The sequence below is a fragment of the Aythya ferina genome (assembly GCF_964211825.1).
Source record: "Aythya ferina genome assembly, chromosome: 2".
In the NCBI taxonomy this organism is placed as follows: domain Eukaryota; kingdom Metazoa; phylum Chordata; class Aves; order Anseriformes; family Anatidae; genus Aythya; species Aythya ferina.
In genome coordinates, this window is record NC_140297.1 from 122627768 (window position 1) to 122646985 (window position 19218).

At 37.5% G+C, this 19218-nt stretch overlaps 1 protein-coding gene across 5 annotated transcripts in view; it reads left to right on the top strand.

Moving 5' to 3' along the window:
- CHD7 (chromodomain helicase DNA binding protein 7) overlaps positions 1–19218 on the top strand; it is a 128886-nt gene that overhangs the window by 76179 nt on the left and 33489 nt on the right. For all 5 annotated transcript variants that reach the window (XM_084511366.1, XM_084511362.1, XM_084511364.1 and 2 more), the window contains 9 exons: positions 3082–3220; positions 6218–6355; positions 7409–7474; positions 12288–12343; positions 13760–13874; positions 15583–15666; positions 16461–16598; positions 16695–16816; positions 17054–17297. In XM_084511366.1, coding sequence (XP_084367492.1) covers positions 3082–3220; positions 6218–6355; positions 7409–7474; positions 12288–12343; positions 13760–13874; positions 15583–15666; positions 16461–16598; positions 16695–16816; positions 17054–17297 — 1102 coding nt within the window. The remainder of the gene's footprint in view (positions 1–3081; positions 3221–6217; positions 6356–7408; positions 7475–12287; positions 12344–13759; positions 13875–15582; positions 15667–16460; positions 16599–16694; positions 16817–17053; positions 17298–19218) is intronic.

Sequence of the window (19218 nt, forward strand, 5' to 3'; positions counted from 1 at the left end):
GTTCCTCAAGGGCATGAGTCACCGCTGGGAGGTGAGACAGGCTGAGTCAAAAACGGGTACAGCTCATTGTTAGGAACAAATTACATGGGATTTGTGGCAAAGCAGGCAGCAGCAAGGCTTGCTGGCGTTTCAAGGCAGCCGATGGTCCCACAGGCCAGGTAAAGCTGCCAGGTCACAAAGCCTCACCTCGCTCCAAGAGACAGTGCTCTTTTTCTTTGCTTTATTTATTCTTTACTTCCTTACTTTTCATGAAAGGAACTGGGGCTACATATTTAAAAATGGCAAAACTTAAAATTCTCAGTGAAATCTGCTCGTGGCCTTTGTTCTCCCCAAGTTGGTGGCTTGTTTTTTGCGCGTCTGCTTTTAACCAGCCTGTCAGGGGGGTGATTTGAAATGGTGTCCGACTGACTTAGCGTGCAGCTCTCTCACCGAGCGTGACTCAGTCTGCCGAAGCACAACCCGTGGGTATATATAGGTCACGAAATACTCCTAGGAAGACGTTTAGCTCGGAGTCTCTGTCACCAGGAGCGGGGGAAGGTCTGACAGGCATTAGAAAGAAATCTTTGTCAGGGTGGATCTGACGGGAGCGCTCAAGCCTCCGGCGGGGCCTTTGTCTGGGCCGTGCCGGGATGTGCGTGGCCCAGCGCTCCCAAGGCCGGCCGGCCGGCATTAGGGCTTTCCTGCCTTTCAGCAGGCGGATATTTTATCCAACCCAGGCCACGCTATTCTTCCAGACTTTAAGCCTGTTATTCATATGCGCTAGTGCACCCAGGGCACGGTAACTACTACTAAACTTAATTGCGCGCTTTGCTCTGATTTATGGAGGTCGCCGGCGAAAAGCGCCAGCCTGTCAACTCGCTTCACCTGGCAGCCGGCCAGCCCCCTGACAGGCCCACCTTTGATTTAAACAAATCCGAGAAATATGTAAAGTTTGCTGTGGGGTTTGGTGTTCGGGGTTTGGTGTTTTTTGTTGTTGTTGTTTGTTTGTTTTTATTTTTGGAAGCGGCTTTGCCGTGATTTGATAAAAAGGGACCGCAAAAAAAAAAAAGAGAGAAACCAAAAAAAAAAAAAAAAAGACAAAAAAAAAATATATAAAAAAATAAAAATAAAAAAAACCCGCGGCCGCGCAGGTGTCGGGAGCGTTGGGGCGCTGATTGAGAGAAGCAGATGGCTGCAGTCGGTGGCCGCCAGCCAGCGGAGCAGGTGCTGGTCACGTGGCCGCGGGTTGCCAGGGCGATGCGAGCGCTCTCGGCGCGCAGATGAAAGGCCGGGGGCCCCGCTTCAGCTGTAGCATTGTGTAATTTGTGGCAGTTAGAGCGGAAATAAACGCTGGAAATGGAGCCGCATAGTAGGGGAGACTCCTGGCCATGTGCGGCCTGCGCGCCGGGGCGGCCGCGGGAGGCAGGGGCGGCTGGCCGCGCTCTGCACCTCTCCTCCCGCTGGTGGCTCGCTTCCCCTTGGCGGTGTCAAACTTTTCCCTTCCTTTTTTTTTTTTGGTCAAAAATTGTCCCACTTTGAGGTGTTTCCTTTCTAAAAGGCTCCCTGTAATCTCACCATAGTAAAAATGTCTTTTCAAAACTCCCGTTTCCACGTTTGAACTTTCCTCTTTTTTAACTCGATATTAGTTTAAATACAGGCTGCAGAAGAGGCCATGCTGTGTCTCACAACCAAAGCACTATATGTATTTATAACTGTAGTCAGAAAATTAAAATTGCAGCTCCAAAACATGCCTCCGGTTGACGAATGCGCTAATCAACGTGAATAAGCGCAAAGCTGCTATTTGTTTGGGAAGCTACAAGCCTGGGAATTATACAGGAAAAACAAACCCCAGACGGTGTCCTGGGTGTGAAATTAAAACACGAAGGGAGCAGAAGCCGTGTAGAAGCAACTGAAATAATGTCTGGCGATCAGTAATTCCCATTCGCCAAATACCAGTGAGCGACTCTATGTGAGCAGATTTCTTCTCAACAATTCGGTGACTCTGTAAGAAATGGTGCCTCAGAGCAGTGCCAGGCCTGAGGGGCAGACCGCAGAGGGGTAAACATGCTAGCAAAAGCCCACACCAGTCTCAGAGACTAAATGTGTTGAAGATTTCTAGCTTTTACCATCAGTTCTTCCTCTTTGCCATTTCAAAATTTTATCTCTGTGCTGCTGAAAGTCATCTCTGTGTTTGACTTGGTGGCGATGTGTTTTAAAGCTGGGCTTTGATACAGGCACCCTGAGCTACACTCAAGGTCTTGGTGCAGTTAGAGAGATACAGTTCCACCTCCTGAGGTAAATGTTTTCATAAGGGGTGGATGGAACCAACCCCCAAAACCTTTCTGTGCCAGCAGTGCAAATAGCTTGCAAATATCATGCAGATGCTGAGATACCAGGGTTTTTCCCCCTCTCACCAGAAATACAAAGGTAGAAAACCTGTGAGAAGTGTCAAGGTGAGGTAGCCAGTCCAGGTAGCTGCAGCTGACGACCACAAACCTGGTCTGGTAAAGTGCCTTGAATCCTTCCTGGAGGCACTGCTCCAGCGCCATGCACTGCTGTCACACATGTTGAGTCTCCACATCTGCACTCAGAGCTGACACAAAAGCACCTTTCCTGTCCCACTGCTTGGAAGTAACAGGGACCCTGAACTAAAATGAAGAATTTTCACCATTGGTCCCTTGTGTTGGTAACGATTCCTCTGGTTTTACTTGCCTCATCCACATGGAATAGCAAGAAAAGTGCACTTGTAACCCTCTTTCTCTTCACGTGTGTCAGGTTGTGCAGATAGTGCAGGTTTTGAGCAGAGCAGCTCTTCTTAACCGGTCTCGTTTTCAGTTTCTTGTTGAAGACACGTTCACTGTCACTATCTAAGATACCAAAGGGAGGATATTTCCCCATTCCACTGTTAAGGAATGGGAAACACATAGCAATGGCCCATGCATCATTGGTTTTTACAGTTATGCTTAAATACTTTAATAAAAAGCAAGGCAGTTGAAAATAATGAAGTCACTGAGAATAAACATCTTGCCGATTAACTGTTCTGTTAAGTGCTTTCTGCTTACATTTTACTACAAATATTGATTAAAAATACCTCTCTTCTAGTAACAAGAAAACAGATTCTGAAACTAGTGCTGCGAAGAAAAAGGTTAACAAGGGAAAGGAAGGTTCTGAAAACTCAGATTTGGAAAAAACTCCACCACCGTCACCTCATCCAGAAGATGAAGATGACCCAGGGGTTCAGGTAATGCTACCTTTCAAGTTCGCTGTAGTCTTTGTCAATTTAGATGTGAGAATGGTAGTTCTCATGGTCTTTGTTATGAGGACAGAGATTATGGTGTTGAATCTTCTGGTCTGCCTACTTCATACAGCATTATGGGGTCTTGCTTATAATAAGCCTCTTGTTTCTTTTTTGCATTGGCGTTAGAAACCTGAAATCAAAAATAAAATGTGACAAAGCAGGATGAAGGAAGTCTGCATGTTGGGGACTTGTTACTACACCACTTTAATATGTTAAGGGCCCTTTTCCAGGACTGGCAGTCATCAGCTAATGCTATTTTTTCTCCAACACTGCCCACCTGTCAATTTCTCTCTAAACTTTCTTTCACATGAAGACAATCTGGAAATAGGAATAGAGCATATATAAGAACTTTCATGTGTTCTGCTGCTAGTCATGTTAAAAGTACTCAGCTCCTGGCTTGCTTCTTCTGGCAGTGCTTAGAGTGGGCATTAAAAATAAGAATTCCCTCATGAAAGGACACAGGCAAATTATGATGGGAAAAGCATGAAATTCCTAAACTCATGGTACTACTACTGGAGTCCATTGCATTCAGCAATTGCATATCAGCTTGCTTCTAGTTAGATAGCTGTTGAGACCAATGTTTGGTGGTCAAAGTAGCTTGGTGAAAAGGTTGCCAAATAGTGATGTCCTAACAAGACACAGTTTATGCCTTCCTTCTTAGCATTTTCCAGAATAGATCTAGAGGATAATAAAATGTTAGTGGTCTGGAGTATTCCAGATAGAAAAAAAAAATACAGCAACAGAGCAAACAGTATTTCTGGTTCATGAAAGCCATTTATTCTAAATGAGAACAGTTGAGATAGACCATAGCTTTAAAACGTTTGAAGAACAAGTTTTCCATCCTGTGTCACAAGTCTCTTAGTCTGATTAACAGCACTAACAAAAGTTGTAGAAGAATCCTGGGGGCTGATTTTGGGGGGGGTTATTTTGCAAGTCACTATATACTCATTATATACTATCTACAAGTTAAAATATATGCATGTCTTTTGTTTTCAATTTAGTGCGACAAAACTTTCTCTTTTTGCAGTTCACCTGGGTGATAAATTTTACATTTAAAACACAACTCTTAGGGTCTTTGCATTATGTATTTTTTTCTTAATATGTTTTTCCTCACACTCTGCATGTTATATATCCCCCCACTTCTTCATGTAAATTTAGGGAAGGTTTGCAACCATATACACTACGACAGGTAGGATTAATAAACATGTTATGAATTTCCCAACTGAGGTAGTTACGTGGTTGTCTGAAACTCCATTGTGTTCTTAAATACTGAGTCACCTATAAAGATCTTGCTTAGTAATGCAGAAAATGATGCATTAGTATCTTCAGAGAGGAATATTTACTTTTGTTGAGTTGCCATACAGATTTTTAGCATTGCTAACAAGCCTTTCCACATATAGATCAATTAAGGAGTAAAAGATAATCTGATGCAAGTACATGTATGCACAGTTTCTGACAGAGATGCATAAGCATTGCAAAGCCTCATGTGTACACCAGAGGAAACAGGAAGCTAACCAAGTCAATAAACATCAGAGAGGGTTGCCATTATGTCTGAGGTCTCCTTTCTATCAGGGAAATGGAAGAAGAGATATTTGGCACGAAGAATAGTGGTAAGACTTACCTATTGAGCCAAAAGAAGATGGATGTTTTCCCAGCAGTGATTATGGAAATGAGGGTGTAAATTTGCCAAGTAACATCTATTTTCAAGTATAAAAATATTGCTATCATATTACAGTTATGTGGAAAACCCCATAAGTTACCGTGTTAAAGGTAGAAACCACATCAGCGTTGTTTAAAAGATGTCTTTGCTCAAAAATTGCATTTTCAGTTTAAGACAATTTCCTATTTTCTAAAGTGCATCAAATATTTGTGCTTAAAGAGCTAAGTAAATTTTAAACTTCATTTATTTGGATTTAGACAGACAGATCTGTTGAACAAGCTCTATAAGTGTTTGCATGTACCAGAGAAGATGCGTGTTAAGCTGAGAAAGATGTAAAAAATAATTAATATATCAGTTCATAAAAATGGATTTTTAGCAGTTGAAATTCAGTATCTTTTTTTAAATATGTATGTGAGCCCATTGAGATATTTAATGATGACTTAACAGCTTCCCTCAACAGCATATGCTATCAGCTTCTGAAAATGTATAACCTGATGCAGACTATCTGGGAATTTGAATTTTATTGTTGCAGAAAGTGATGACTGACACTGAGTGATATGTCGCAAATTCTGCCAAATGAGTGCTCGTATATTTTGCAGATTTTCTGCAGCTTCTCTGAATCTTTCTCTCACCCTGGAGATGAGGGTATGGGGGAGACAAGAACTACGTTTTCACTTGGGGTGGTTCAATTTTTTCATTCTACTCTATTCGTGTTTGGGGTCTTTTCCTATGCTCTGCTCCAGGATGGTTTTCTCAACAGTGGTGTGTCAGTGGAGTGAGGAAATCATATTTCATTGTATTTCCCCTCCAAGATAATCTGGGTACAACTGGGGAGATGGGGAGACTGCAAAAGTGTGTTGTCACTGCTCACCAACACTGTGAGCCATGCTGTGGAAAGGTGGGATTTGGTTCCTGCGCTGGCCAACTGTCAAAGTTTGTAGTAGACATGGTGTAACTTCTTGCTTTTGATTTGTTTTCTGAGATATGCCTTTTACTTTTCTACTGTTTTTCTTGGAATGCTAAAATCAAACAAACCTTATCAATTTAGGTCTCAGAGCAAGCGTGAAGTATTGTGGTTTATGTTCTATTTTTACAAAAGTTAAGAGCAGCCGACAGGCACGGACTTAGAATGGTACTGTCTTGATTCCTACCATGATGCTGAAAAAAAAATAGTGTTCACTACACACAAGTGTATTTGAGAAGTATGAAGAACCTTTCTCAGTTACTGTGCAATTTATCAGTTTCATTTGTCATGAAAAACATCAATGCTTTCCATGTAGAAGCGACGCTCCAGCAGACAGGTGAAAAGGAAGCGCTACACAGAAGACCTGGAGTTCAAGATTTCAGATGAGGAGGCAGATGATGCTGATGCTGCTGGAAGAGACTCTCCTTCAAACACTTCTCAGTCAGAGCAACAGGTCAGATTTGAATGGGCTGGAAAGGTGGATGTAACTGCAAAATTCAGAGTTCAAATATGGGTTCTTTTTCTGAATGATACTCATCCTTGGTTGGCACAGTGTGCCAGAAGGCATTAGCTTTTTACCTTCTTAAGAATATATTCATTCATGACTTTGTTTACAAGCTGGTGATATGCAATTTGACACAGTTCTTTGAAATTAATAGTTTCGACCTAAAGGGAACCTAAACTGGACTGCTAGGAGTCTGAATTTACTTCCCTGAATTCAGTGGTCTGGCTTCTGTGACTTTAATAAACCACTCAAGCTTGTCCCCTGCTGCTAGGCACCATAAGAACCCCTTTATGAAATTACTGCCTTGTAGTACCCAGCAGGGTACACTTTATTCTCTGTGCAATGTAAATGATGGATAAAATAGTTTGAGTAAGATGAGGGGTAATAATGTAGGAATGACTGTTGTAACAATCTCATTGTTTTGTAGTGCTTTTTCAAAGAACTCCTTCACTTAACTAACTGATAACCTATTGGCGAATATAGACGTGTTCTTTGGTATTTCATTTGGCAATTTGTTAAGCCCTCTGAAATACTGTATGTGATCCTCGTTGTTAATTGTGCCTTATCAGAAGGAGAATTTGCTAGGTTCGCCTGCTGTTGTGACAGTGGGAATCACATGCAATGTTGATAGTTATCATGTGGACATTTACACAGCCAACCAGCGTTCCTGAATGTCTTCTAATATTTAGACTGTTTGGTGCTGACAGCATATATAATTTTAGGAGAGGTGAACTGATCTCTCTGTGTGCATGCCAGCCTTTGTGAGAAAGCTGGAGATCCATTAGCTCTTAAAGATGTGTTTAAACAAGTATCCTTCGATCTTTTATTATGGCATTAAATATATTTGAATCTTCTCAGTTCTCTTGCTGAGAGAAAAAGCACTTCTGTGTATTAAACTCCTGTTAGAAAAAAAATATTTGAAGTTTTCTAATGAAGGAAGTATGTAAGAATCAAAACCACTATATGCACAGCCATAATTCTTGTATGGTATTTGTGATGTAGGAATCTGCTGATGCTGAAGGTCCTGTTGTGGAGAAAATCATGAGTAGCCGTTCAGTCAAGAAAAAGGTAAAACAAACACAACCTCTTCCCTCCACATTTTTAAACAAGCTAAGCATATTTCTGCTAAACCCCCATTAAGTTCTCAAAAATGCTTAGATAATTCTAAGTAAAAAATTGTTTTACTGGATAGAGTTGGTTCCCTAAGAATGTCTTTAGATACTATTTATAATGCTTTTGGATAGGCATATAGAAAAGAGATTGCTTGTTTAGTCTTCTGGTCTTTTCTTGCATCTTTTCAAATGAGAAATTTGTTTTTTCCACATGCATACACCTGGACAAAAATTTCTGTGCTCTTCACTTAGAGTAATGTTTCACGGGAGTTTGAGGAGTGAGAGAACCCTTCTGCATCCTAGGATTTTTGTAGTCTTAGCCTTTTGTAGTTTAAAACAAAAAAGTTCTTGCCCATAACTTTTGATGTTTTGACAGTTGTACTTAGCAGCCCATATAAGTTTACTTGAGATCAAGAACATTACATACAGAGGTGTTTTAGTGTGCTCCATGTTGTCCATGTTGCTGTGCTAAGATGGTGAAGAAAATATTGTTTGATTAAATGTGGTTCTTTTTTAATTCTGCCCTGATCACTAATTATGTTCTTATTTTGCTACAGACTAAGTCTAATCTACTTGAGAATTTGATTGGCCTTTGTAGTTCCAAATTATTAAGTAGAGTTTAATAATTGTATTTTATAGACTCTTTTGTGTAGTTAGTTCTCTGACTGATCTTACCGATGGACAAAAAAAAAAAAAAAAGCTTTGATTAGATATATAGATACAAAGCTCATGGTGGTCTTAGTTAACCAAAATATTTATTCTCCTCAAAGTGTTAATTTTTCAAATTCGATGAGGACAAGTTGTGTTTATTCATATATTTTTTGTTATGGGTTCATGTTTTATTTTGTTTTATTTTTATTTTATTACTACTGCCACAACATCATTAATGGCTTTGTAAACCTAAATTCATGCAGTGTCATGACTGGCTTTGATTGAATTTGGTTCTACATCTTTTACAGCACAAACTCTAGGGCTTGTGTTTTTTTGAAGTCTAGTGCTCTATTTTGTGTTTTAAACCACAGGCTTATTTTTTCAGATAAACTTCAAGTAGTATAAACTTAATAATTAGTTGTCCTGATGGTCTACCAGGTAGGGAGAGGAGAATGTGATCTTTTCATAAATGTCTTTACATTTGAAGCTGTTTTTCACCAATTATGCTTCTCTTCTTCCTCTCCCCTGCAAACAAAGGTGTGATTACTCATGGGGAGTGTGTATTTTGCTGCAGTTTGTGGGAAGTGGTTGGTCTGCTGCCTACATGTCTTTGATTGCAAGCTCTGCTGGAGGCAAGCTCTATTTTGAGCTCTTTCTTTAATGTTTTTTATGGATTGTATTTGCAGGTTTGAGGGGTGTCTCTTGTTTCCTGCTCTTCCTCCCAACACTCCTCTCTATCCCCAAAAAATGGATTTCAGGATGTTAATATTTAACATCTGAAGCATCCAACTGTGCTTTTATTAAAGGTCTTTTACACTCTTACTAACATCATCAAAACCCCAGTTGTTAGATTACTAATCAAAGTAAAATTGCTGCGATCAGGACCAACGCATAAAATAAACATGAGGAAAGGCTTCACTAGGAAACCTTTCAGTGAATTAGGTTGTAACAAAGATGTTTCGTTCAAATAAAGGACATTAGATAATGAGTACGCTCTTGAAACAGTATTCTTATCTTAAAATTATGCTGCTTTTCTCAAAAATCGCCTTAGTCTAGTTTAGAAGTTACCAGATCCAAAGCAGTACTGTATAGTGTACTTCGGGTATAACAGACAATGTTTTTCCCTGTTGTCCTTAACATGGAATTTTTAATTCTGTTGAACACTCTTACCTCTTGCAGAAAGTGCTAAGCACACGCCTCATATTCTCTTTCTAAACTGTGTCAGTCCTGATGCATTCAGTTCGTACGTGGAAATCTTCCATTTCTCCAATTCTTTCCTTAACCAACTTCATCCCCCTTTGGATTTCTGACACCCGACTTTGAAAAGGCATGGCTGGAACTAAATATGCTATTCAGCACAACAGCATGTGTTTTGGAAAGATGTGGAGTTTGTGGAGCATTGTACCTGCATATTACACATCTGAATTTCTCTTTTTGCCTACCAATACATGGCAAGAATTATACCTAGTAGAACTGTATACAAAGGCATAAATCTCGTCCACAAACTGGTTAGTTTAAAACCAGTTAGTTAGTACTGTGTATCTCTGATTGGTTTCAATATGTATGGCTTCCCATCTTTCATGAATGTGTTCTGTCTGATATTTTTCTAGCAGGTGATCTTCCTGTGTATTTTTTTTTTTTTTTGGTAGCCCTTACTTGCCTTTACACTTGAGTGACTTGCTCAAATAACTTTTGTATTAGGAAGGGATCATTTATTTCTTCTTCAATTATCTGCAAAGAGTGTGGATAAGATTGTCAATTATGTCACACCTGGGCAATGATCATTTGAAGAATCCTGTGTTGCCCATGTCTGATGTGCTCTTTTAGGATGTCTGCATAACCAGTTTTGGGGGAATTTTGCATAAACGTTCTGTCTCACCTTTTTACTTGGTTAATGCAAACATGAGTTGTGAGGGTTAGACAGTGACGTAAAGAGCATAATCTCTCTCATTCATGATATACTCATGTATTTGTACACACTATTTGAGCACTGGAGATTGTAACTTGATTGGAATTTAGTGTTTTTTTTGTTTGTTTGTTTTTTTTTTTTCCATTTTCCAAACAGCATGAATGCTAGAATAAGATCTTTAAAAGATTTTTTTTTTTCCTGAAATACTCTTTCTTTAGTCGAATCTGTGAATCACACTCGCAGAACATATAATAACATAGACCAGTTATTACCTACTACACGACACAATAGCACATTTGACTTGTGAGAGTTACAGGATTTATCAAGATTTACATTGTAAATTATTGTTACTATATTGGCAGATGACAAAAAATACACTTGACTGAAATGCTACAGAGAGGAGTTAAATAGGCTAATACAAAACCTTTATATAAAGGTGTTTAACCACATTGTCACTCTAAGATTGATGAATCTCAAAGGTTCCTGATTTAAAAGTAATAAAGAGACTTGGCCATAATACATTTCAGGGAAAAAAAAGAAGGCAGAATCTTAAAATTAGAGATGACTTCTTAAAGAGTGATTTTGCCTCAGGGAATGGATAGATTCAGATAATAGGATCTTCATTTTTTTATACTTCAGTTTTGACCTCTAATTATGAATACCTTCTTGAGAGATACTCCATTTTATTTATTTATTTATTTTAATTACTATTCTTCAAATTCTTTCCTTTGATGGTGTCTTTGTAAGTGACTGAAAGGCTCATCCCTGCGTATAGGGTTAAAGGATAGCTTATCTTCTTCAACAGAGGATGCAAGAAGATCAAGAAGTAGTTCCAGGAATAGCTTGTTGCCTTCCATTTCTCCAGGGAGATCTAGGTGGAAGCTGGTATCACTTCTCTCTCAAGAGATGAACATAAACTGTACCAGAGTGATATAAACCCTAAAATGATAAAACCCCTTGTTAGTCTGGAAGAGAAGGGATACTTCATAAACTGAGATTAGGAGTGCATTAACCTGTGATCTAGTACAGTAAAGAAAAAGTTAATGCAGCTACTAGTGTTGCTTTTAAATAGTGCTGCTATTTCGCCAGCAACTTTTCCTTTGAGAGAGAATTCGAAAGATGACAATTCATCCTCTAGTTTTAGAGTACTCTCTCTTTTTCTTTCCTTTTTTTTTTTTTTTTTTTTTTTTGATAGGTATAGATATATAGACATAAAAAGGAGGGCATTGATTTATACAGGGGTCAACAGTTTCATCTGTTTTGTGTTACATACGATGTTGCAGATGTTGGCTGTCCCTGAAGAAGTATGTAAAACAAAAAATCCTCTTCTATTTAAAACTGTCCCAAAGTTCATTAGCAAACATAAACCGTTAATGTTGTGACAAAAACTGAATTCTAAGTGTGTGCCTGGTGCACTGTCCTTAGTTTGTCCTATGGCTAGGTTCAGGAGTAATACTTTGTTGAATTACATGCCATATGTTATGCAATACTTTGGCACTAGGGATGAGTTAAGAGTAGTCTCAACCCTTAGCACCGAATGCCCTTGGTTTTGCTGGTTTATATCACAACTTTAACCTTGCTTTAAATGTAGTTTTTGGGTGTTAATTTAATTTGGCTGCTCTGTATGTGAGACATCTTGCCTGAGTGAATTTAATTGCACCATTGAGTAAAACTAAAGCCATGAACACTGATGCACTAAAATTCTAGCAGAGGTATAAGGTTTAGTTTTATATGGCTTCTTGTTTGGAGTTATTAACTATATGGAGGAATAAACCCCCTTTAAAACTCTTTTTTAAAACATTACAAAACCCACAATGTAAAGTTGCCATGAGCCAGCCAAAAATAATACATATGGCATTCAGGAGTGCAGTTGCTAATTGGCTGCTGCCTGAGAAAATGGTACACTTGGCTTCTACTTAACACTGTGGGTTTGGCAGAAAGCCAGATTTGGGGTGAGGTTGTGAATGAAGCTGCATGTGGTTAGGGAGGAGTTCAAATTATTCATGTCTTGGAAGTTGTAGTAAGCAGTGCAGTATGTACTTGGGTAAGCTGCTGGGGGAAACTCCTTACCCATGTCCTCCTCCCACCTACATTTTCCTACCCCTCCACTTGTCTCTGTATGTGGACATCATGTTGTTTGTTTTAATCAATAATTTAATCGGGGCTGTTCAGTGTTTTAATTCATGTTTCAACAATTCTTTTCTTCTAGATGGAGAATGGAGAGGAGGTAGAAGTAGAGGAATTCTATGTAAAGTACAAAAACTTGTAAGTAATGTTACAGGTTTGATTCATGTTTTTGAGTTCACGTAGTAGTTGTTAAAAACTGGATTTGTTAACAGCATAGCTTACTATCAAGCTTCAAACATGGCTAATGTTTAATCCAAACCAGTAGGAACTACATAAGGAAGTAGTTGCATCGGTGGTAGCAGGCCTAGTAATGTCTCCTTAATTTGTATTCTCTCCAAAATGAAATACATACGTAAAATTGCTCTACTATTAAACTTTAATTTAAGGCTCATTATCCATGTGCAGTTTCCTGAGCATGTTTATTTATCTGTATTGATCTAATTGCAACTATAGAGTTTTAATCTCATAATGTGCGTGCAAACTAATCAAAAATAACCCATAATGTTGCTTCAAAAACAAGATTTGTATTCAAGAAAATGTACTATGAAAACAACGAGATAGCTGCCGCTCCATAACAGGGATGCTACAGGGGTGCAAACAGCATGTTCCTTACTTCTGGTCTCTGAAACTGCAGTGCCATCAGTATTTAAAATAACATACTTCACAGCTGGATAAGCTCATTTTTCTTTAAGGTGAATAGTATGGCTTCTTTAATTTCAGAAACTTTTCTACCTGAGGGGCAGAAATTCACTTAATGTGAGTTTCTCACAGTTAGCTGACTTCACTTTAAATACACTGCCACCTTCATACCCTTTGCGCTACATTGATGGTTGCATGATGTTTAATAGCTTAATGATGGTTTGTTAGTTTTATTACATTGGAATATATTTGTTGTGTTAACTATTTGTGTGGTACGCTTCTTAGACTGTCAAAAGCTCTATTGCTTCATTTATCAAGTAGGACAAGTCATTTTGGCAGAGATGCTGTTTCTCAGTTGAAACTTTGTGTTCTTAAAGATCAACTGCCATGGAACTGGGTTTTTCAACCTTTTTACAAGGGTTTTTCTTTTATTTCTGGAAATGCTTAAACTTAAATTGACTGGTATGCAACTTCTAATTATAGTGCTGTTCTCAAAAAATATAGTGTATATCATGTTAGTGTATGAAATGTTTACACATATTCTTATTAACTTCTTAAAATCTTACTATCTGCTAGAGTATGACATTAACTGGTGACGTACGTCTTGTACAGTAATTATATTTGAGTGTGACCAATAAAAATCATCTTAGTGTGAAACACTAAATGTATGGGGTATGTATATAAATTTTATTGGGGTGGGAGTTGTTTTTATTTACTGACCAGTTTCTCCATTAGTAAGTATAAGTGCTCCCAGTAAAGGTGATTTGTTCATACCTTGTATTATGAAGAGGGTAGTGTCTGGATTCCAAATGCAGCACTACAATGGGCTGAAAAGGTGTAGCTGAACTAGTGGTATACACAGGAATATGCAATAGAAGTGCAGTTTTGAGTAAGATTTTCTGTTTTGTCTTCTAGTTCTTACCTTCATTGCCAGTGGGCATCTGTGGAAGAGCTGGACAAAGACAAGAGAATTCAGCAGAAGATTAAGCGGTTTAAGGCAAAACAGGGCCAGAACAAATTCCTTTCAGAAGTATGTTTGGTTGGTTCTTTTAGATATTTAAGGGATGTTCTTATGAATTCTTTTTTCATATAGAAGCAGAAGATTTTGAACAACTGCAATATATCAGTGGCATTTATTCTGATATAAAATACAACTGTATTTGATCCAAGCCTAGCAAATTTATGAAGTTCAAGTGATCCATCCTGACTTTATAGCTTTTACTATATATTTTTTTTCTTAAAGCGAATGGTTAGTTGTTCATCTTGTAAGCATGACTCTTACTGAATCAGTGCCAGGTCTGTCTTCTCGGGAGCCGATTATGCCAGAAAAATGCATCACATTTTTCTGTGTTATGGACTGCTGCTCACTAGGGATTCTAAGCTTTTTATCATCAATTTAATTTCACTTAGAGCCATAAGCAGTAGTGTGGCAGGGGTCCTGTCAATAAAAGACCAGATCTGCTGGTTTGTGTTTCTAAAAGCTTACCTTTCAGTAAAATGCTGTCCTTTGAGAAAAAACAGGTTCATGTGGTACCCTATTTATTTATTTATATTTGTTATTACCATATAGTTCAAGTTAAACAAAACCTGTTTGAAATTGAAAACTTTCACAGAGTCACCACAGGTTTCTGATTAAGTGCATCCGATTGATATATTCTGATAAAATTTACAGGAATTTGGGGGAGGAGGGATCAATATCATATACTTCTAGGGCAGAGTATAGGAAGTCTATGAACATGATGTCGAAACATCCAAAAAATACTTTGATATTATTATAAAATGGGGTGGCAACTACAAAGAATTAGCTGCATCATATAATGTTAATACCTAAAGAATTAAAATAAATTAACTTTCAAGACTCCTGATATTTCTGTCTTTAAAGAAGTTAATAAATATGTGGAAATTTAGAGGAGCAGTCAATACAGTATATCAAGCCATTAAGCAGCATAATTGTAGAATTTAACATCTGTTTTAAGTGAAGAAACCCACAAATGCTGCTTTTTAAACTTTTTTTATATCTATTTCCAAGTGTGTAACAAATTATTTTAAGTACCTGCAACTTGTGTTTGTTTTTAGAAAAAGCTATCAAAATGTACCTAGTCTTTACTACTTTTGTCTGGTTTTTTTTTTCATTGGAGATCTTGAAAGTGTAAAGTGAAACATACTGCTTTTGTACTCTAGTGAATCCTGTAAGTTCTTGAAGGGATAAGAAAGGATATAACAAACGGTGATTTTTGGTGGAACTGTAAACACGCAGTGCTTTTTCTGTGTTTCTGAAATAATAATCTTTGAATCTTGCTTATAAAGCAGTCAGACAATTTCTGTAGTTAAAATAATCCAAAGGCACTTAGTGTACAAGGCTCTAATTTCTTTATTGCAAGCTGTAGTTTTCAAGAATGCTAAATGCATTGCATGCCATAAGCCTTTTCGATTGCTCATTAGTGAATTGTAATTTCACACTTCATTTAAAATATTCTTAAACATTCTCTCACAGTAAAAGGTTTCACACAGTAATTAAGAGGCCCAGTTAACAAAGTCTGAGAAGTCTGATTCCCTCACGGGGAATGATCTTGCTGAATTGTAGCATTTCAATTAACATGTTGAAGTTTGCCAAATATAAATTCTATGTCACCGTGACCCAAAATATTATTGCCTGGTGAAATATATAATAATTTTTCCTCTCAGGAAGAGCTAATAAAGATATCTTGTATATTTTTTTTGACTGTTTCCTTGAACAGATTGATGATGAGCTTTTTAATCCAGATTATGTGGAAGTTGATCGAATCATGGATTTTTCACGTAGCACAGATGATAATGGAGAGGTAAACAGAACTTCTAATGTATTTGTGGTCATGTAGACATTGTGTTTAGAATTTATTCTTTATTTGAATATATTAAGCACTTTCTGAAGCTAAATATGTATGCATGCAGAAAATAGGAAGGCATTTCAGAAAACATTCACTAATATAGTGATTTCCCTGGAATAAAGGGGCCTTAATTCCATACTTCTGTGTTACCTATATTTGATACAAAGCAAAGCAAAAAACCTTCTATATAGGTAGAAGTATGATTTCCATGCCGGTAATACAGAATTTAAATCAAGTGTGCAAGTCATTGCTAAATGGGTGTTAATATTGTAAATAATAATTTAAACTATGCAGAAGAGGTCCTGGGTTTACTGTTTCTTACTTTTTATGACCTGTTCTGCACAGCAAGATCACTTTGTTTTCTCAGAGACTCCTTTTTGGTCTTGGGAGAATAGAAAGTTTCACTGACTGCATCAGTGCTTCCATACTGCTTGTTCTGTGAATGGTGGATTTTGGGTTGCTTGAAATTGTAAAAATATTGTTTTACTTTAAAATTTCAGTTTAATATTAGTGATTTCAAATATAGTGTTGTGCTCCTTTCGGTGGTGAACCTGCATTCCCTCCATTCTAATGTGACTTCATTAGGTCGTTAAGATGTCAACCTGCTGTTTGCTTATCCTTTTGGCTGATTCAGACTTTTAGGTCTGGTAATGCTCTTTGAATTTATCTAGCCTGCAGATCTCCTGTAAAAATGATTACGTTTTTATTGTTTTAAATTGTGTTCTGATCTTATTTTTATCTTAACAAAGCCTGTAACGCATTATCTGGTGAAATGGTGTTCGCTTCCTTACGAAGACAGCACTTGGGAGCTCAAACAAGACATCGACCAAGCTAAGATTGAAGAATTTGAGAAACTGATGTCTAGGGAGCCAGAAATGGAGCGTGTGGTAAGAATTGGCTCTGTACAGAGGATTTTATTTGAAAATAGTAAAGTAATGTGGTCTTTCAGAAACCACTAATGGGATTTGCTGTATTTGAAACAGGAGCGACCTCCTGCCGATGACTGGAAGAAATCGGAGAGTTCCAGGGAGTATAAAAACAATAACAAACTCAGGGAATACCAGTTGGAGGGAGTAAACTGGCTTCTTTTCAATTGGTACAACACGTACGTAAAATATTGCTTACTACTGAATCCTGCTTGGAAAAGCTATTATAGATTATATGCAATGATAACATTTTAAAGTAGCCTTCTCAAATGAGCTTTTAGTATTATTTACATCTTTCATTTTATACTGCAGGAGTTGTATACAAACTATTTTGGGGGGCATGACATAATATTGCATAAAACATTAAGCGTTAAGTTAGGAAGAAAACATTAAGACTGTTTTTGTTATATTTTCAGACGAAACTGCATTTTAGCAGATGAAATGGGGTTGGGAAAGACTATCCAGTCCATTACGTTTCTCTATGAGATATATTTGAAAGGAATCCATGGTCCTTTCTTGGTTATTGCACCGTTGTCCACAATTCCCAACTGGGAAAGGGAGTTCCGCACCTGGACAGAATTGAATGTGGTTGTGTATCATGGGAGTCAAGCAAGCCGGCGGACCATTCAGTTGTATGAAATGTATTTCAAAGATCCACAGGTAAAAGTGGTGTGTTTTTTTTTTTTCTTTCCCCCTGTGTATGCTTTACTGTTACTAATTAATCTTGGGTTACAAGCGTCAATTAAGTTTTCAGTACTGATATGGTAGGTTTCAACTAATAATAAGGGCGTATGTATTATGGAAGCGACAGGATTTTTTAATAGTAGCCAGGAGATTGGCTGGAAATTAGAGCAGGACCAAGAGTTACTGCGATGGTGACTCTTGTTCAGGTTTTCATTATTTCATGTGAGGGTTACATTGTTTTGCATTCCTGAGGAGGAAGCAGGCAGAAGAGATTCTTAATGGAGAAACTGCTTTAATTGCAACTAAGCTTAAAAATCAATCTTTGCCTACCATTCCAGGAAAAGACTAGCTTGCAGAAATTAAACTTGTCGATGCTTCTTTATCAAATTTTGTAAGTCAGATGCATTTTGAATCTGTTACTACATTCTTGTTGAATAGTCCTTATGAGAGAAGGAGACAAATGAAAAAAAAAAAAAAAAAAAAAGTAAAAAAGAGGATTGGAAGCAGAAAATTATTTCCAAAAAGGAAACTATAAAGAACAACAGCTCTCCACATTTAAACACGTGGCTTTGCTCAGAGTAAGTAAACAGGACTGGGAAAAATAATGTGCATACATTGAATCTTTTTGCAAAGCAACATAAGCCTCCTTACTTAAGAGGAAGGAAAAAAAAAGTGGAAGTTCAACCTGATTTGATATATTGTGGAGTATTATTTCCAACAGAGTTTAAGAAGTGATAGTGGTGAATTCATATATTTAGATTTTCTGTAAAGCATTTGATTTTATGCCACCAGATATTTTGATTAATAAACTAGAATGATATAAAATCAATATGGCACACATTAAGTGGATTTAAAACTGGCTAACTGATATTTCTCAATGTAATTGTAAATGAGAAATGATTTACATTTCCAGCATAGTTCTTCAGGGATTGGTTCTTGTCCATGAGCTATATAACACTTTTATCAATGATCTGAAAGAAAACATAAAATCATTACTGAGGAATTTTTCAAATTGCACAAAGATGGGGAGAGTGGTAAATAACTAAGACAGTTCAGGGATAGAGAGTAAACTGTGTTACTTAGTAAATTGGATCCAAACTAACAACATTCAGACTAGCTACATATAAGGCTATCTGTGAATAAGGCACGGAGATCGTTCCTACAGCAGGGAGAGCTCTGTTATGGAAAGGCTGTAAGACAAATGCACATCCTTTTGTGTCATGACGCACAACCGGTTAAACACAAGTTCATACTGCAAGGCAGTGGTTAAAAGATAAGTCTAATGCAAGTATGTAGGAGGAAAAAATGCTTATTACAAGTGAAAACATTACAACATTGTTCTGTTTGTCACTAATGTAGTGAGTGGTCTGGTTCTGCCTAGTTCTCATGCACTTTCTTCAAAAAGTGTTGAAAAACTAGAGCCCTTAAAGAAGAGCTGTGAGGATGGTTGCAAGGTAGAAAACACTTTTACAGGGAAAGATCTGAGTAAAAACTATTTTAAAGATGATGACTATGGTACAACTTGACATGCCAACAGGGCAAACAGAAGCAGGTACTTAAATCTAGTGGAAAAACATAGTAATTTATAGTAGCTACAGGTTAGATCTGTTTGGCCTAGAAAATATTGTATTTTCTCAGCAATTTATCAAAGAAACTTCCAAAACAAAATCAGATACAGTGCTGTAAAAGATGATTGATTTGAATAACAGTTGCTGCACTGAGGTATAATGACTTGCATTACTTAGGATTAATAATTGCATTTAGCTTCTTACCTAGATGTATAATGAACTGGAATTAAGTGATTTATATTTTGGGATAATAATCGCGTTTGACTTTGTGCCTAAATGTATAATACACAAATGAACCAGAATTAATTGATTTGTATTTTTATCTGTTT